At 37.8% G+C, this 16,816-nt stretch overlaps 2 protein-coding genes across 2 annotated transcripts; both read right to left on the bottom strand.

The window, feature by feature from the left end:
* Positions 1-5,995: 5,995 nt before the first annotated feature.
* On the bottom strand, positions 5,996-7,364 carry LOC126700634 (B3 domain-containing transcription factor VRN1-like). Its single transcript, XM_050398848.1, has 2 exons — positions 7,263-7,364; positions 5,996-6,370 (listed from the first exon to the last, which is right to left on the bottom strand). Exons 1-2 carry the CDS (start codon positions 7,362-7,364, stop codon positions 5,996-5,998), a joined length of 477 nt encoding a protein of 158 aa, XP_050254805.1.
* Positions 7,365-9,421: 2,057 nt separating this feature from the next.
* On the bottom strand, positions 9,422-10,990 carry LOC126700635 (uncharacterized). Its single transcript, XM_050398850.1, has one exon. The coding sequence runs from the start codon at positions 10,988-10,990 to the stop codon at positions 9,422-9,424; it is 1,569 nt and encodes a 522-aa protein (XP_050254807.1).
* Between the last annotated feature and the right edge of the window lie 5,826 nt (positions 10,991-16,816).

Consider the following 16,816-nt stretch of genomic DNA (forward strand, 5'->3'; position numbering starts at 1 on the left):
CCATAGGCTGAAACACTGAAATTTCTCTTGTAATCGTAGCCAATTGATGTGAGACTGCATTTGAGGGAATACCTACTTACTCGACTATTCGATCAAACATCGTGGTCAAAGACTTGTCGGTTTGAAGCGAGGCCCAATTTGGTCTGAATACCACATCTGTTATACCGTAGATGTTGGTGGTGGCTTGAGCTCCTGGTTATATCTGTTTAATTGTGGACTTTACCTTTACAAAATCTTAAACATCAGGGTGTTTATTATCGTTGGTCATTTTCAAGGATGGTAGTCAAAACGCTCTTCCCATAATTCGTGACTGTTGGTTAGAAGAGATTGCACATAGGTAAAACCATGTTCAACCCTGAAACTAAGCTCTCAAACAAACGCGTGCCATAATAATTTACAGGTTGAAAGCACCACTTTGCTCTTAGAACTTTGATGTTAATGGCTTGAGGTCACTATTATATCTGTTTAATCGTGTTTGGTCCTTCACAACATACTTAAACTTCACGATGTTTATTATCTTCAGCTCACTGTTATCTAATATATTATGTAAGGGGCCACCACTTCAGGTTTGGATTCCTCATATTTGATTAAAAAAAAATCCGTTAGACCTAATGCTACAGTGAATGCGGTCATGCCAAGTGTCATTTTTATCTTTTTCGACGAGTCTGCACTGCAAGGTTTCATCAATAAATTTTGTAATGAAAATATGATGCATGAGGAATAGTCCAGGCGAGGATCAAATTCAGAATAATATAATTGCTGATTTAAGATCGACAAAAATATCCAATTAGTGGAAAATACATGTAAGCTCAGCAAAACCTCCAATAAAAATAGTTGCCTGAAGTCAAGATATAGCTTCAGCCATTGTTCCAAGGAAAATCTCCTAGGTGGTTCATCGTTAATATCAAAACCTGTAAACGAATTGTGCTTTCACAAAACCTTCCATTTGTATTAATAATTACTATAATCTAAAAACACGTGAGCGTCGTACAGAATTATGAAATAAATGTTATTTACACACAGACTTGGATCTACTTGATATTATATAGAATCACATAATAACATAAAAAATTCTTAGACCATTACATCCATTTCAATAATACTAATGATAGTAACGATGGGCATGAAACTAACCATCATATTAATATATCAAATTACTTTCAACGGATACCATGTTCTTCAAATTGCCACTAAAATAAAAAAATATAGAACTGTCATACAATTCTCCAAATATGTTATAGCAACCACGAACTGAAAATCGTCCCCCCCTTGGGTACAATACCCAATGGGAATCATCAAGAGTCAGATGGTGTAGAAGGTGGAACAGGACGTCTATAGTGAGCTAAGTCCGCTCGCATAGCTCCAACCTCGGCAAGAAGACCATGTAGAAGCTGACCATGGGCTGCCTGAGTCGTCATAATGGTCTCCATCATAGCATGAAGAGAGGGAGGAAGAGGGCATGTATGCGCTGCATCAACAGTGTCAACATCTATCTCATCATCACCATCCTCGGCAACAACAGATGTGGGATCCCCATGCATGTCCTCATCTTGAACATCTCCAGTAGTAGACTGTACTCGTGGTCTGTTGGATGGACCAACACTGAGGTCGACAACCTTCTTTTGGGCAGTTCGCTGTTTCAGAAATTTGGCTCCTATAGGGGCTTGGATGTGAACCAACTCGTGGGAAGGAAAGTTCTTTAATCCTAAATATTTGAGGACCCTATGGATGAGAACTGGGAAAAACAAAGCATGCCTCTTATACTTGCTCCTACGCACCTTGACAATGGTTTCGATGAAAAGGGAAGGAAAACAAATGGAACTATTGGTGACAAGGGCGTAAAGCAAGATACACCTGTCTACAGGGATTGTATGGATATGAGAGATAGGGAAAATGTTGTGACAAGCTATCCTAAAGAAGATATAATTAAGCTCAGTCAACTCACTTGAGCTAATACTTCGGCCAGAATCCCGATTGTTTGATCGTCCACAAAGAACATCCATAACATCATCAATACGAGGAGACATAGAGTTTGGATAAGTAGGTGTACAAATTATAGGTACATCAAGGGCTTTAGATACGTGCTCCCTAGTTATTGTAAACGGTACACCACGTATGGACGATGCCACCTTATGACCACCAAGATCCTCATGCACCGATAGATTCGAATAGAATTCTCTAATCAAGTTAGCTGGAGGGGGTTGTATGTTTGTACATAGGGACAGCCAATGCCTAGACTGTAGATTCTCACGAACAAAAGGATGCAGTTCCTGTAAATTGATTTGCCTTTCTCCCCAAATACGCCTACGCTTAATCAAGGTTTCAAAGGTTTGCTCATTTTCTGGCGTGAGGAACCTTAATTGATCAAACACCACTTCAGGTTCGGATGCAGCTTTGCATTTTCCCCTCTTAGTCCTCTTCAGACCCATAACTAATCGATGGTCAGTAGTGCAAACACGATCAGCTCACACAAAAACATAACCAAAATGAAGTTTGAAGCAGAGAACAAAAATTGAAGAGTAACCAGCTACCGTGTGTAGAAAATCATGCACACAATATACTGTCTAGAGCAGTTTACAACAACACAATGAAAACCAAATATTCTTATTCACGGGTTGTTTAGTTGGTGCAATAATTGTAATGCATTTTGGTCCGAGTCAATAATTTGAAGTTAGAGACCTAGAGTATATAACAGAAGTCTTATCATATAGGAAACATACAAGTGGATTTAGGAACTGACATATATCATACCATCGTAGCTACATGTAGTAAGTTTCACCAGCTTCTACAAAAACAGAAAATAAATTGCACAATGTACAGTTCAGACATACAACCAGCATATATCTATACCACACACATATGGAGCCACTGGCAAGTTCATTTTGTGGAAGGAAGACAACCTATGACATAGGCAACCTTACTAACAACAATGCATTTGACTAGGCAAACACCCAATTTCATCACAATCTTCATAGACATAGACATAGAAGTGTGAAGCATCAAAATGCAAAATTTGAGAATAATGCACCAACAATGTGTAATTTCAAAGACAGCAACCGTTAAAAGAGTCTTACTATGTAAAATCCTCGACGAATTTGCGCGGGAAATTGTGGGTTCTAGCCGGATGAAGCGAGAGCAATCGAAGATGTAATTTCGGACAGCTGCAAGTTCTGCAGAACTGGGGAAGAGTTAATAAAAATGGGTAATAGATTGTAATGTCCATATAACTCGATTTTCTGGAAATCGAGTTACATGCAATCAAATTTTCAGCACAAGGGCTTGCACATAAACCGACTGTCCGTAAATCGAGTTATGTGTAGCACAAATAACAAGAATCCAGTTAATGGTGGAACGGCTTTCTCATAACTCGATGTTGCAGACAACGAGTTAATTTCAAATAACTCGATTATACATAACTCGAGTTATTTTTCTGGGCCTCCAGATATTTGGACTGGTCCAGATGCAGTCCAAAACGAATCGAAGTTTAATGGTAGGCCTGCCACAATACTCGATTCTACGTGAATCGAGTTCTGTGCAGTGGACACTCACAAGAATTCAAATTCCTCGAGATTTAGAAAATCGAGTTACGTTGTACACATGCACCCACCCAGCCCATATATTTGGACTGGTCCAGATGCGGTCCAAGAGGAATCCAACTGTATATGGCTACCTCGCACAAAACCGAACTCCGGTAAAATCGAGTTATTTGCAGTAGAATATCTCAAGAATGCAATTTCTGTGTGTAATGGCTTGCATATAAATTGATACATCATAAAGCGAGTTATTTGCAGAGTTACTCAATTTTGTAGAACTTGAGTTATTTTCACTGGTCTCCCTTAATCTTCCTGTTAGGTGTAATCATTTCTCAACATTAATTGACAATAACAAGTAGTCTTCTAAGTTGTTCCAAAAATCATGCGGAGCCTTTTTATTTAATATTTTTTATTTACTTCTTTTTTAGTGGTACGATTCTCAATAAAATGTAAGTTTCACAGTTGAGTGAAAATTTCTTTTTCATGAAAATTTCTTTTTCATGAAAATTTCTTGAGAAAATGGATTTAGAAATAATCCAGACTCATGATTCCTTATGACAATGATAGAATTACTTGCATTTCTACCGTGTGGATGACCCACTTTCATAAGCAGTTAATGGCAGCAGTTATGATAGGAGTCTGACAGATGTTGTTTGCAGGTTTGTTTAGTTCAAAGATGATGTTTTTCTATAAATTTTGGTGTTTTGAATGCTTCCGTGTATCCTAAATCTCTCTCCTTTTTTATTTTCCCCTTATATTCATCCTTGCATTTGCAACACTACTGTTCTTTTGAAGGACTACTGCAACAAAAAAAAAAAAATATCATCCATTTTGTGTAGATTTGATTTCAATATAATTTAATTATCTTATCCAGAAGCATGAGTATGGTCTCTCGAATTTTAATGTTTTTGTACATGCAGGGAGCTTGGCATTGGAATAGTTCCATACAGTCCTCTTGTTCGTGGTTTTTTAGCTGGCAAAGGAGCCGTGGAAAATTTGGCTGCAAATAGCGTATTGGTACATATTTCACCAGTATTTTGTGTTATTCATTTGTAAGATACAAAGATTTTTCAGGAAACAATGATATTTTTCTTTGAGCAACGATTCATCAAGTTCATTGAATAAAACAGTACATATTTTAGTCCTTGCAGTTTACAAGAAGTTCCAACTTCATCTATAACATTTGAAAAATTGCTACCAAGTGAAATTTTGAAAATTTAGCTATCAAGCTTTTCAATTTGCCACATTATATTGATTGACACAATTGATGGATTAACTTCTCACTTATTTTTTAAACATCTAAATTTGCAAACATCAAAAATAATGACTAAAAATTATTGCACATGGTGTTATTGTATTAAAGTGTTACAATATATACAAAACATACAACAATGTCATCTGAAAAGAACAAAATCCTATAGCAATAACAATGTTGACCCCCCTAAAATAAAATCCAAGAGTCGCCATTCAATGTAATATAATTGAATGACATGCAAAAAAGGCCAAAATCCAAACAAAAGCGCATAAAAAAATACAGCATCACATTCATTTTAAAATACATATGAAAGTTCATCATAGTAATTAAAAATTTCCCAAGAGTGAAACTCTAAACATCACAAAAGTACCCAATCAATAAAGTTGCAAACTGGGATGAACAAAATAGGGATGAATAGTAAAGTTGCAAAGTAAACACACTCTAAACATCACATAATATTATCATCACTTTGCATCCACCCTAACCACTTAGTCTTGGCACTTGAAAATGTGGACGTTTAACACAACACCGTCCCTCATAATCAGCTCAAATACGCAAACATCTCCTACTTGCAAACTATTTTCCCTCACAAACGCAGACCAACCAGCTGATACGACACATGATGAACCCCCACTTCGTTCATAAAGGTATAGCTTCACAGGCCATAATCGGTCCACAATCTGGAGCTTGACAGGGAGTATACTTGCTTTGGTGTAGTCCTTGGTAAACCCGTCTCTTGGTAAGTAGTTGATAATGTGTTGGGGTAAACTCTATACAAGGAACAATAATAGATATTTAACAAATATATTCCAGCAACAAGTATCTAATTGATCTACATCTTTTCACCTAAAAACACAAATAAGAAAAAATCATTACGAACAAAATGTCCAGCCACAAGTATCTAATGTGACAATCTTTCTAATTGATCTATGAAAAATGATAGTTAATGGGAGTTGCATTTCTAAATTACAAAAATATTCCATTTTTGTGAAGCTAAAAGCTTACCGCACGATCCTTGCCATTAACGTAGGATGGACGCATGATAACAGTGAAAAGGGGATTTTCTGATTTAAAAGCATTGGCTATAACAAGATTTTTAGCTACACCACCGTCTTTCTTAGGATGGGCTGATCCTGAAAGAAGTTGAAAATACGAAGTCATGCACATAAAATTAATAGAGTAGAAGCTAAACAAATCAACCAGTTGCTTACAAAAGTGTAACATTCAAACTTGAACCCTCTCCCCTATAAAAGTGTTTGATGATTTCAACAGAGCTGTCATCACTCTCATCATCTTCGATCCTATGAACTTGGAGTTCGTCGTCTAAAGTATAGTCTATTTCTGTTGCAGTGGCATCAAATATAAGTACATGAAACTGTGAATTTCCTTCATATTTGAAAACCAGCAAGTGCCCCACTGCTACACCATGAGAGCTTGCAAATTCGGACCAACCATTTTGAAACCAAACCCCCCCAGCATGTTGTGTCAACTTGACTTTCCAATTTCTGCCATTTGGAATAGTGAGAAAGGCCATATCTGACAGGTCCACTCCAAATTTCTGCACGAACTTATCTGGAATCCGCTGTAAAAAGAATCTCCATAACATAAATGCAGGCTAGGGAAATAAACACATGCAATCAATCCTTATACACAATGCTAGAAAATAAAAGTTTGATGATGGCAGAATACTTCTTAGTTACAGCCCCCCACTCCCACACAAAAAAGAAAAGAAAATCAAACAAAATAAAATGTAATCCTGTAACATTGACGTTATATTTAATAGCTATAACAGTAACAAATCTTATGAATTTTGAAACCAAATTATACAACCTAATCTTATAACCAAAATAACCATCAACAGCTGTCAACATTTTACATTTCTCTGTTGTTGTTGAAATGTAAAAAATTTTGGGGAAATGTTGTATTTTGATAATGTGTCTGTGATTTGGTTTTGGGGTGTTGGGGAAACATTGAAGATGACCCACTTTTGTTTATGGGCAGGATTTGGATTTAGACGTAGTAATTTTGCCACTTAGCCACTTCATAAGTTTGTGAACTCTAAAAAACAAATGATAAAAAGAGTGAACGATTTCTGTATCCTAGTTTGATCCCAGGACACAGTTTCACAGTTTAAATTGAGTTATACATCTGTGGTCTACTGTAAGCCCTATCACATTTTCAAAAAAATGCCATCTGCTCTTGCTCTGTATTTATTTTTCCTCAATCTCTACCATGCGCTTATCCCTGTTTCATTTTTTGTTCATATAAAAGTGTACGATGCAAAAGTACTATGTTATGTGACTGTGTTCTTCTTAAAGTGTAACCTACGTATTGCAAAATGAAAGTTTTTCTGACTACATGTAACAAATGTACATTTTTTCAAGAATCACAAATAAAGAAGATGAAGTGTTCGAAGTGTATATTAGCATATGATTTTCAGAGGAATCTAGTTTATAAATGGAAAAAATACTTACAAGCTTTCCTTCCTGAATAGCATTCGGCAGAATAATCTTGAAAAAGTGTGGGGACCGATCAGCAGGACCATCGTCGTTGTCTCTCCGCCATTGAGAAGCCATTGTTCTGGTTCTCCAAACTTTCGCTGAGAGGAAGTTGAACAGTTGCTGCTTCGTACGTTTGAGCACTAAATAGTGGGTTGGTCATACACATAACCCGATTATTAAGAAATCGAGTTATGTGTACTGGGACTAAAAGGAGTCCATGCTGTGCGCAGTGTATCTCAGAGGAATCCATGTTGTGTGTGGTGGTTTGGAAGTCCATTTGAAGTAACTCGATATCCTGAACATCAGGTTAAAGTAGAATTACTCGATACTCAAGAAATCAAGTTATATGCGAATAACTCGCTTATAGAGAAATCGAGTTAAGATAATTGGACTGGTCCCGAGGCAGTCCAAGAGGAATCTAAGTGTAGACAATGGTGATCAACGTATCTCGATTCTATAGATATCGAGTTTTGTTCAACATAACTCGGTAACAACTAAATCGAGTTAAGTTGACTGGGCTTCCTGACCCAGCCCAGATAATTGGACTGGTCCAGAGGCAGTCCAAGAGGAATCTAAGTGTAGACAATGGTGATCAACGTATCTCGATTCTATAGATATCGAGTTTTGTTCAACATAACTCGGTAACAACTAAATCGAGTTAAGTTGACTGGGCTTCCTGACCCAGCCCAGATAATTGGACTGGTCCATAGGCAGTCCAAGAGGAATCTAAGTGTAGACAATGGTGATCAACGTATCTCGATTCTATAGATATCGAGTTTTGTTCAACATAACTCGGTAACAACTAAATCGAGTTAAGTTGACTGGGCTTCCTGACCCAGCCCAGATAATTGGACTGGTCCAGAGGCAGTCCAAGAGGAATCCAAGTGTAGACAATGGTCTTCAACGTATCTCGATTCTAAATATATCGATTTTTGTTCAACATAACTCGGTAATAATTTAATCGAGTTAAGTTGACTGGCTTCCCGACCCAGCCCAGATATTTGGACTGGTCCAGAGGCAGTCCAAGAGGAATCTAAGTGTGCACAATGGTCTTCAACGTATCTCGAAGCTACAGATAGCGAGTTCTTCTCAACATAACTCGGTTATAAGTAAATCGAGTTACCTTGACTGGGCTCAAACACCCAGTCCAGCTATTTGGACTGGTCCAGATACAGTCCAAGAGGAATCTAGCTGTGTAGAGTGCTCTCCAACGTAACTCGGTACCCTATAAATCGAGTTATTTTGAAATTAACTCGGATATAGAGAAATCGAGTAACTTAGATACTTGACAATTGAGAATGGATACAGTCGAAGGGGATTGAAAATGGACTGCAACGTAACTCGTTATCTTTAAAATCGAGTTTCATTTAGTATAACCTTTCTACTTGTAGTTTTGCTTGCGATTTGCACTGTTCACACCCATTCAATATCGTGCTTATTCATAGTAAAAGTGGACCTGCTGACAACCATGCTGTGAACAACAAGTCATCCATACAAATCATAACCAACCACATCCATCAGTAACATTCCCCTATTTGCATTACGCGAATAAAAAAATCATCCATATATACAAGCTTATTTGTAAGTAAAGAGCCTCTATGCATTTAAATCAGTTGATGTACAAAAATAAAAAGTTCCATTTCTGCATTTTAAACATTCTTCACAATTGTATGTTGAAACTTGGACAGCATCCGCCAACAATGGTTTTCGGCAAACATGGAGTCATAGCATTTGAGTGACACCTTCTATTTGTTCTTTTCAGAAGTTGCCTCCTTTCTGAGGAGTAGCCAACATAGAAATTAGTATACAACCCATGGTAATTAATAAATTGAATTGACAAATATATATATATATATATATATATATATAAGCTTCAAGCTTGCCTGCTTAAATGAGGAGCATCTACAGTTACACCTTGGCAACAATTACAAATCTGCAGCAAAACATATACAGTTAGGGAAATAGAGACCTCATGAATACTAGAATATGTACACCACAAACAATAAGATTGAAAGAATACTACAAATTACTGCCCACATCTTAATTATAACTCATATAATGTAATATCTAAACATGTAAAGAAGAATAACTTATGATACCCCCTTGTTACTATGATTTGTAATTGTTACCTGCTACATAGCACCATGGCTTGTTGAAGCCACATTTCGAGTTGGACATGTACGACGGTTATAACCCTCTTGGCGACACAACCCACACTTCAACTTTGGTCCATTCTCAATCCACAATGAGGTTGGCAACTCCCTATCCTCGTCATCCATCTCATTGCGGATTCTCGTGGACTTGGGCCGACCTTTTTCACGGATCAACCGCTGGTTTGGCATCACGGTTCTCCTTTCTGCTGGCTCCGGCCATTCTAACCTATCTTTTAGTGGTTGGAATATAGGCTCATAGCTGTGATACCGTTCTTCAAGGCGGTAGAAATGATCCATATACTCAGTGGCATCATGGTTGTGTTTGGCACAAACTGCTATCAAGTGGGAACAAGGGATCTTGTTTGCTTCCCATTTGCCGCACGTGCATGTCATGTCTATGAGGGAAACCCTATGGGTGTGATCTCCCCCGCCAGTGTTCAACAGTGAAGACTGTGTCTCCACTGTATATAACCGTTGTTGCGCACTCATCCTTCTAACAATATGGAGCTTCGCCTTCTCTTGATTTTCCTCGAACTTGTCATAGGCATATTTGCACCACACTTGCCCCTCTTCCAACTTCTCTAGGGTTTTGTTTCGACGTTCGTCAAAGTATGAGTTCACCTTGTAAAATGTAAACTTCACCATTGCAGTTATGGGCAAGCTACGTGCGCCCTTAAGTACCCCATTGAAGCACTCTGACAGGTTGGTTGTCATTGCCCCATATCGGTGCCCATGGTCATGTACAAGTGTCCACTTTTCTTGATTTACCTCCTTAAGATAGTCGTACGCAGCCGGGTTGACATTCTTGATGCAATCCATGGTGTTCTCAAATTTCCTAACTTGATTCGCAGTTGCTGCGTTCCATACCAAGTTCTTCAACGGCACACTATTGAAGTTAGTGTTAACATTGCTTACTAAATGGCGGAGGCAATGCCGGTGATGGGTTAAGGGCGGTTGCAAGTAGCCCCTAGTGGTGTCATCGAAGCATGATTGTATCCCACGATGCCTGTCGGATATTATACACAAATTGGTGCGGTCTGTAACATAGGTCAACAGGCATGCCAAGAACCATCCCCATGTCTCCGTGCTCTCGCTTTCGACAACGGCAAATGCGAGTGGATAAACCTCGTTGTTACCATCTGTTGCCATTGCTATCAACAACTTTCCTTTGTACTTGCCATAAAGGTGCGTTGCATCTATGCTTATCACCGGCCTGCAATGCCTAAACCCTCTAATACACGGACCGAAAGCCCAAAACGCGGAGTTGAATATACAAGTCCCCGGGACATTGGGGTCACACTTTAATGTGGTCACAGTATCCGGATCTGCATCAGACAATGCAGCTAGAAATCGTGGCAATTCTGCGTACGACTCGTCAAAATCCCCGTAAATACGTGCAACTGCCTTCTGTTTGGCTTCCCAAACCTTGTACATAGTTACATCATGCCCATGCCTTGCATGCAACATACTACGCAAGTCCCTTACCTTTCGGGTTAGGTCTTCCCGTACATACTTCTCAAGTGCAATGGAGATGAACTTTGAATCCATCATCCGTCCATCAGTTGGTAGCTGGAGGGATGAGCAACTATGGGGACCCTTACATGTACTGATAACCCACATCCCGTGCTTCTTGCTGCAATTGGCCCGAATTGACCACAGACATGCCTCATTCTTACACCGCACTACCAGCCTATTGGTGTCAGACTTGATGACCTTGTATTACTTATTATGCTCCATAGAGTAGAGGGTCAACACATATTGAACAGAGGCTTTATTCTTGAATAGCATCCCCCTTGCTGGGTGGTCATCTTTATGCCAACTTGTAAGATGTCCTGTACCCAATGCAGGTGATGGGTCATTAATATTGTCCCATGTGTTTGATGTGAACCATTCTGGGATAGGAACTGTTGTAAGGCAATCCTCCTCGTTATTTTCGATCAGTGGTACATCTAAGACCTCCGCGTCGTCCACTGGTCCATCAGTATCAATGAACTCTTCATACACATCTCGGCTGGCATCAATATCAATTCCCCCGTCCATATAAGCTTGGACATGCTCATATGTGTGAGTAGACCCTCCCACATCATGTGTATTGGTTGCGCCCACCACTTCGGTGTTGTCCAAATGATCAACCGCACTACATGGTTGAGTATTGTAGGGGAAAGGCGTGGCATAGGCAAAGGGAGGATGCACGTCAACCGACAATGAGTGTGGCTCTTCCACCCCACTGGCATGCTGTGAACTTGCACTACCATGGAACCCAACAGCCTCAACAGTTACATACAAGTCGGACGCTATGAACTGGGGGGTCCGCTTAATCACTGCCCACATCATGTCCACGTCAGCATCGCAACCCAACGGATTTGAGTTGTAGACAACCTGAGTACTCACAAGTATCTGGGGGGCACGGTACACAATGGATATCTTATGTGACTCCTTGTCCAACCGTAGAGCTTCCATTATCTTCCGGTGCATTTTTCTCAAGTGTGTTCCCCATTTCAACTCAATGAACTTCTGCTTCACTGACTCGCCTTTATAGGACAGCCCATGCAAGTCATGGAAATACTGTTCCCCATCATAGTAAACGTAGAAGCAGTGACGACCCATGCCAGACCTGGATAAGGACAATTAATTGTGGTTATCATGCAGAAGATTGGGGGTTATGTTAATGCAACAGTAATTAATCTTTTACAGATGCACTATGATGCTATCCTAATTATAGGTGTACACACTTGATTCGTTTGGACACAAACATTGGCCTTTTAGGGGAGACGTGCCACAACAAAGAATCAGGGTGTTTGTAATATCACTTGGTAAGGATGCAATATGGAGTAGGAAAATGCAAACATGGTCAGCAAAACACTTTCACCTCGCAGGCTTTCTTTTTCAGAACCCACACAGTAAAGACTTTTAGAACTGAAAGAGCCATACAATTTAAACCTCAGTATACAGTACACATCATTGTTAATATGTATGAATGAATGCATATGTCATCATATGAATTCACCGTACAATGTTTGTTTATATATATGTTTATTTAGAATGATTATATACATATTTCCCAAAAGAATTCTCAAAAATAATTATTATATACATTACTATATAAAACTCGACATATTTAGGAACAATATGTATACAATGTCACTATCACACACACACACACACATATAAGATTATTCTCACATAAGTCATAAGAGCACACAATAATTAATCGTTTCTTGGACAATTTTTTCCAGGATTTTCAATGCACTAACAGTTTTTGCAATTCCTAACAAAAATGTTTCAAAAAATTGGTGCCCTAAGCACATACATTATATGTAAACATACCTATACATGTGTGTGTGTATATATATATATATATACATGTGATCATATATGGGTAGGTAGCTTTGTTTATATTTACATATATTTGCATATACATACATACATACATGTATATATATATATATATATGTGTGTGTGTGTGTGTGTGTGTGTATGTGTGTGTATATATATATACATATATTTGGGAATGCCACATATACATCTTATGATATGGGTAAGTACGTTTGTCTATATATACATATATCTATACATACATACATTTATGTATATATATATACACACACATAATGTCAGAATAAGACAGTTGTAGAAAGCAATCCAAATTATAAGTAGTTATGTAAGTCAATCCATTTATAAGTAGTTATGTAAGTGAATATATACCTGTCAGGGAAGATGTGCCAGAACAAAGAAGAAGGGGACCACAGCAACAGCACGCCTGGTGAGGATGCAATAATGACAAGGAAAATGGCAGAAGAGTTAGCAAACTTTGTTCACCTCATAGGCTTTCTTTTTCAGAGACCAGACAATGAAGGTTTTCAACACAGATAGAGCCAGACACGTGCATGGATTCTGAAATGTGGGGAGGGGGACAACATGACTCGATATTAAAGAAATCGATTTTATATAAAACTTGATACCACATAAATCGAGTTACTGTTGACAAGACGTATTGAAATGACGGCATTTTAGAAACTCGGTTAATTAGAAGTCGAGTTACATGTAACTCCACATGCTATAACTCGATTTCTATAGATTCGAGTTTTAGCCCCATTTCCTCTACAAAAGCCCACTTCACACGTTAGAAGGTGCAACCACATTTTAGTGCAAAGAGTTCCCACCATTGCGTTTTTGTAGAGCAGGATGGGACGAACCTATGTTGTGTTTAACGGTCGTGTTCCAGGCATATACGACAGTTGGCTAGATGCGAGTAGACAAGTTCATAAATTCCCAAACGCCAATCACAAATCATATAAAGATCGAAGGGAAGCCGAAGCTGCATACATGGAGTATTTGCATGGTAATGGTATGGGCGTGCATGGTGGTGTGTCTACATCGTGGGAAACTCCAAACATATCAACCTCAACTCCACCTAGCACTTCTCAAAGCGAAGGAACCAACTATGGCAGTGGAGACATTAGGCACACTTTGTTAAGGTATCAGTTGGAAGTTGCCATTGAGGAGCGTGACCACGCAAGGAGGATCGCAACGTTGAGTGCAAACATGTTGAATGAAGTGGTGGCTCATGTTGTGGGGGATGATGAAGTTGATGCACCCACGAGACAACATACGGATGCATGAATGCAAAAGTACGACTTCTTGTTGTGGTATTTAGTAAGATATGTATACTTCCAAGTACCATCTGTTGTCATGTGTGCTTTAAGTAGAAGTGTCATCGTTTGCCAATTGTTTCACTGGCAGATATGTATATATGGAAAAATAACCTTATTATTTTTGTTTTTGGACTACTTTGGTCTTATTCGGTCCATTATATCTACTTTGGTCTTATTCGGTCCACTGTGGTTTCTAGGAAAATCGGTGTACTACATTCTATTTACTCTATTTGATCCTATTCAGTCAGCTTTGGTCGTACCCCGTCTATTTGATTCACTGCAGTCCATTATTGTGTAGTTACAAAATACTACATCAGCCTATACACAATGAGCCACGATTAACGAATGTACATGACGTAAAAAACAACAATGAATTGCATAACCTCTACATGAACGATTTGGAAATCCTCCTCGTTGGAGGATTCACTGCAATCCATACCAATCAAAGAAAATTCAAAGTTTAAAAAAGATAGGATTGGAATTATTCATACATGATAAATCGTCCAACATTAGAAAATTATCTAAATTTTTCAAGTCAATTCTGAAAATTTTAATAGCCACAATATAGAAAGTCCAGAACAAAATGACCATGAATAAAAATTGACACCAACCAACTAAAAAAACAAATAACACAGCTATATAAAGGTTCTTGAATCCCAAACACAGTAAATAAAACCCTAAAATTATGATGTACCTTGTAATATTATTCTGAATTAGAAAAAAAATGAACACTTAAAATTTAAAAGTTACGTAAAAAGTGAACATTACATGGAATACTACAGGTTTCAATAGATACATTACTATATCTTCCCTCTAGCTAGCTCCACTGGACAAAACAGGTTCATCTCTATGAGAGTGGTCTTGCCACTGCCAATTCTGCCAACAATACGTATTTTGTGCCCTTCCTCAAATGTGCAACTGATCCCTCTCAGAACAAGTGCATCAGCCTATATTTGATCTGTTTTATCAATGATATATAAAGCCATATTATAAAGCCAAGTTTGAAGCAAATAACACAACTCTCAATCATGTGAAGATAAATAGAAAACCAGTCAGATTGGTAATGAATGCCAAAGCATTAGTCCGCTTAGATAAAGTCCGGAAGAGCAACTTCAAATCAAGAATGCTTGCACTTCCGTCAAAAGTGCAAGCATTCCTTTCCCACTAAATACTCCACAGGAGACAAAGAGGTATCATCATGTCTAAATTTTTTAGCAATCAAACCATGTAAAGCACTAAACATATGAGGATTACCCATGTCAACAGTTTGGTCAATTAATGCCAACTTATAGATCAGAAGTCTTATTAAATGCTTCTTCCACTTCTAACTTATAGGAATCTCAAAGAAAATATGTTTGATGATCACCAAACAGACATGTAAGAAGAAAATTTTACAGCATCGTTAGTTTGCAAAATCTACAATTATTTTCATTCCCACATGATTTCAACACATTGCAGATAAGGATATATATATATATATATATATATATATATATATATTTAAAGCACAATGAAGGCAAATAAATGGAAAAAATACCTGTATGCCCAACAAAAGTATGTGTACATTTGCTTCCTCTCCAAAGTTTTAAAGTTGTATCGCTTGAACCTAAAATCGTGGTAGCATAAAAATGAACCCCATAAGTTCATAGTGAAAGACAAAGTAGTTGATAATGCATTCCAATCTGATGTAACCAGTTCCAACTACCAACAAAATCTAAAACAATATCTAGCAGAACAGTCATCTACTGAATCATATTATACCTGTAACAAGCTCGCCTGAAGGCAGCTTTATGAGTGCTTGGATTGCTGCCTTATGAGCCTCCCAGGATTCTGAAGGTTGGCCACTTCTCCAACGTCTTAATGTGCTGTGGTGAAGGAGACATTAGATACTAACCGAAAATTATTGAGAAAAATGCATATACCTTTGTAAGCATAGATAATAATTCAAACCCAAAAAACGGCAATACACAAACAATAAAAGTAACATTCAAACAGTATGCAAATTTTTCATTAATGCCTCCATCATTTCATTAAAGCAAATGATGGACAAGATTTGATTCATTGGCCAATGACACACACAACATATATATATATATATATATATATATATATACTGAAAATCATAAAATAAGAAGGCTAATTGATGAAAAAATCAATAATCAATTAAATGTTTCTCATTGGGTTCCCAATTTGCTACCAAAATGAAAAGGTAATATATACAATGATAAATAACAATTACAAACCCCAAGAAGCGAAAGGAACAAAACATGCACACATAACTAAGATTTTTGCCGTTTTCAGCTTTGGGTAAGTTATATTGTGAGCTGCTCTAGAACAATGCTAGAAAAAAATATAAATTCTATTCTCCAAAGTTCCTACTAACGAACTTGTAATCAAATGTACACAGATCTAATCATTCTAGAGAGGAGGGGATTTAAAGGAGATTAAAAATAATAAAATGGGAAGGAGGATGTACCAATCTAGGAATTGTAGGGAAGGCGAATCAGAAAATTAGGAGAGAGACACATACCTAGCCAAGAATTGTAGAGACTCGGATAAATGATTTGCTACAAAGGAGTTGGTTCTGCCATTGATCCGCATAAACTTCGTCATCAAACTCTTTTACAGAAAGTATCAAATTACTTCTTCTTGCTTATCAACAATACCACACATTTGTTTCTCACAAAAATAACAAAAATAAAAAAACAAATTACTCTCT

The sequence above is a fragment of the Quercus robur genome, chromosome 9 (assembly GCF_932294415.1).
Source record: "Quercus robur chromosome 9, dhQueRobu3.1, whole genome shotgun sequence".
NCBI classification, from domain to species: Eukaryota; Viridiplantae; Streptophyta; class Magnoliopsida; order Fagales; family Fagaceae; genus Quercus; species Quercus robur.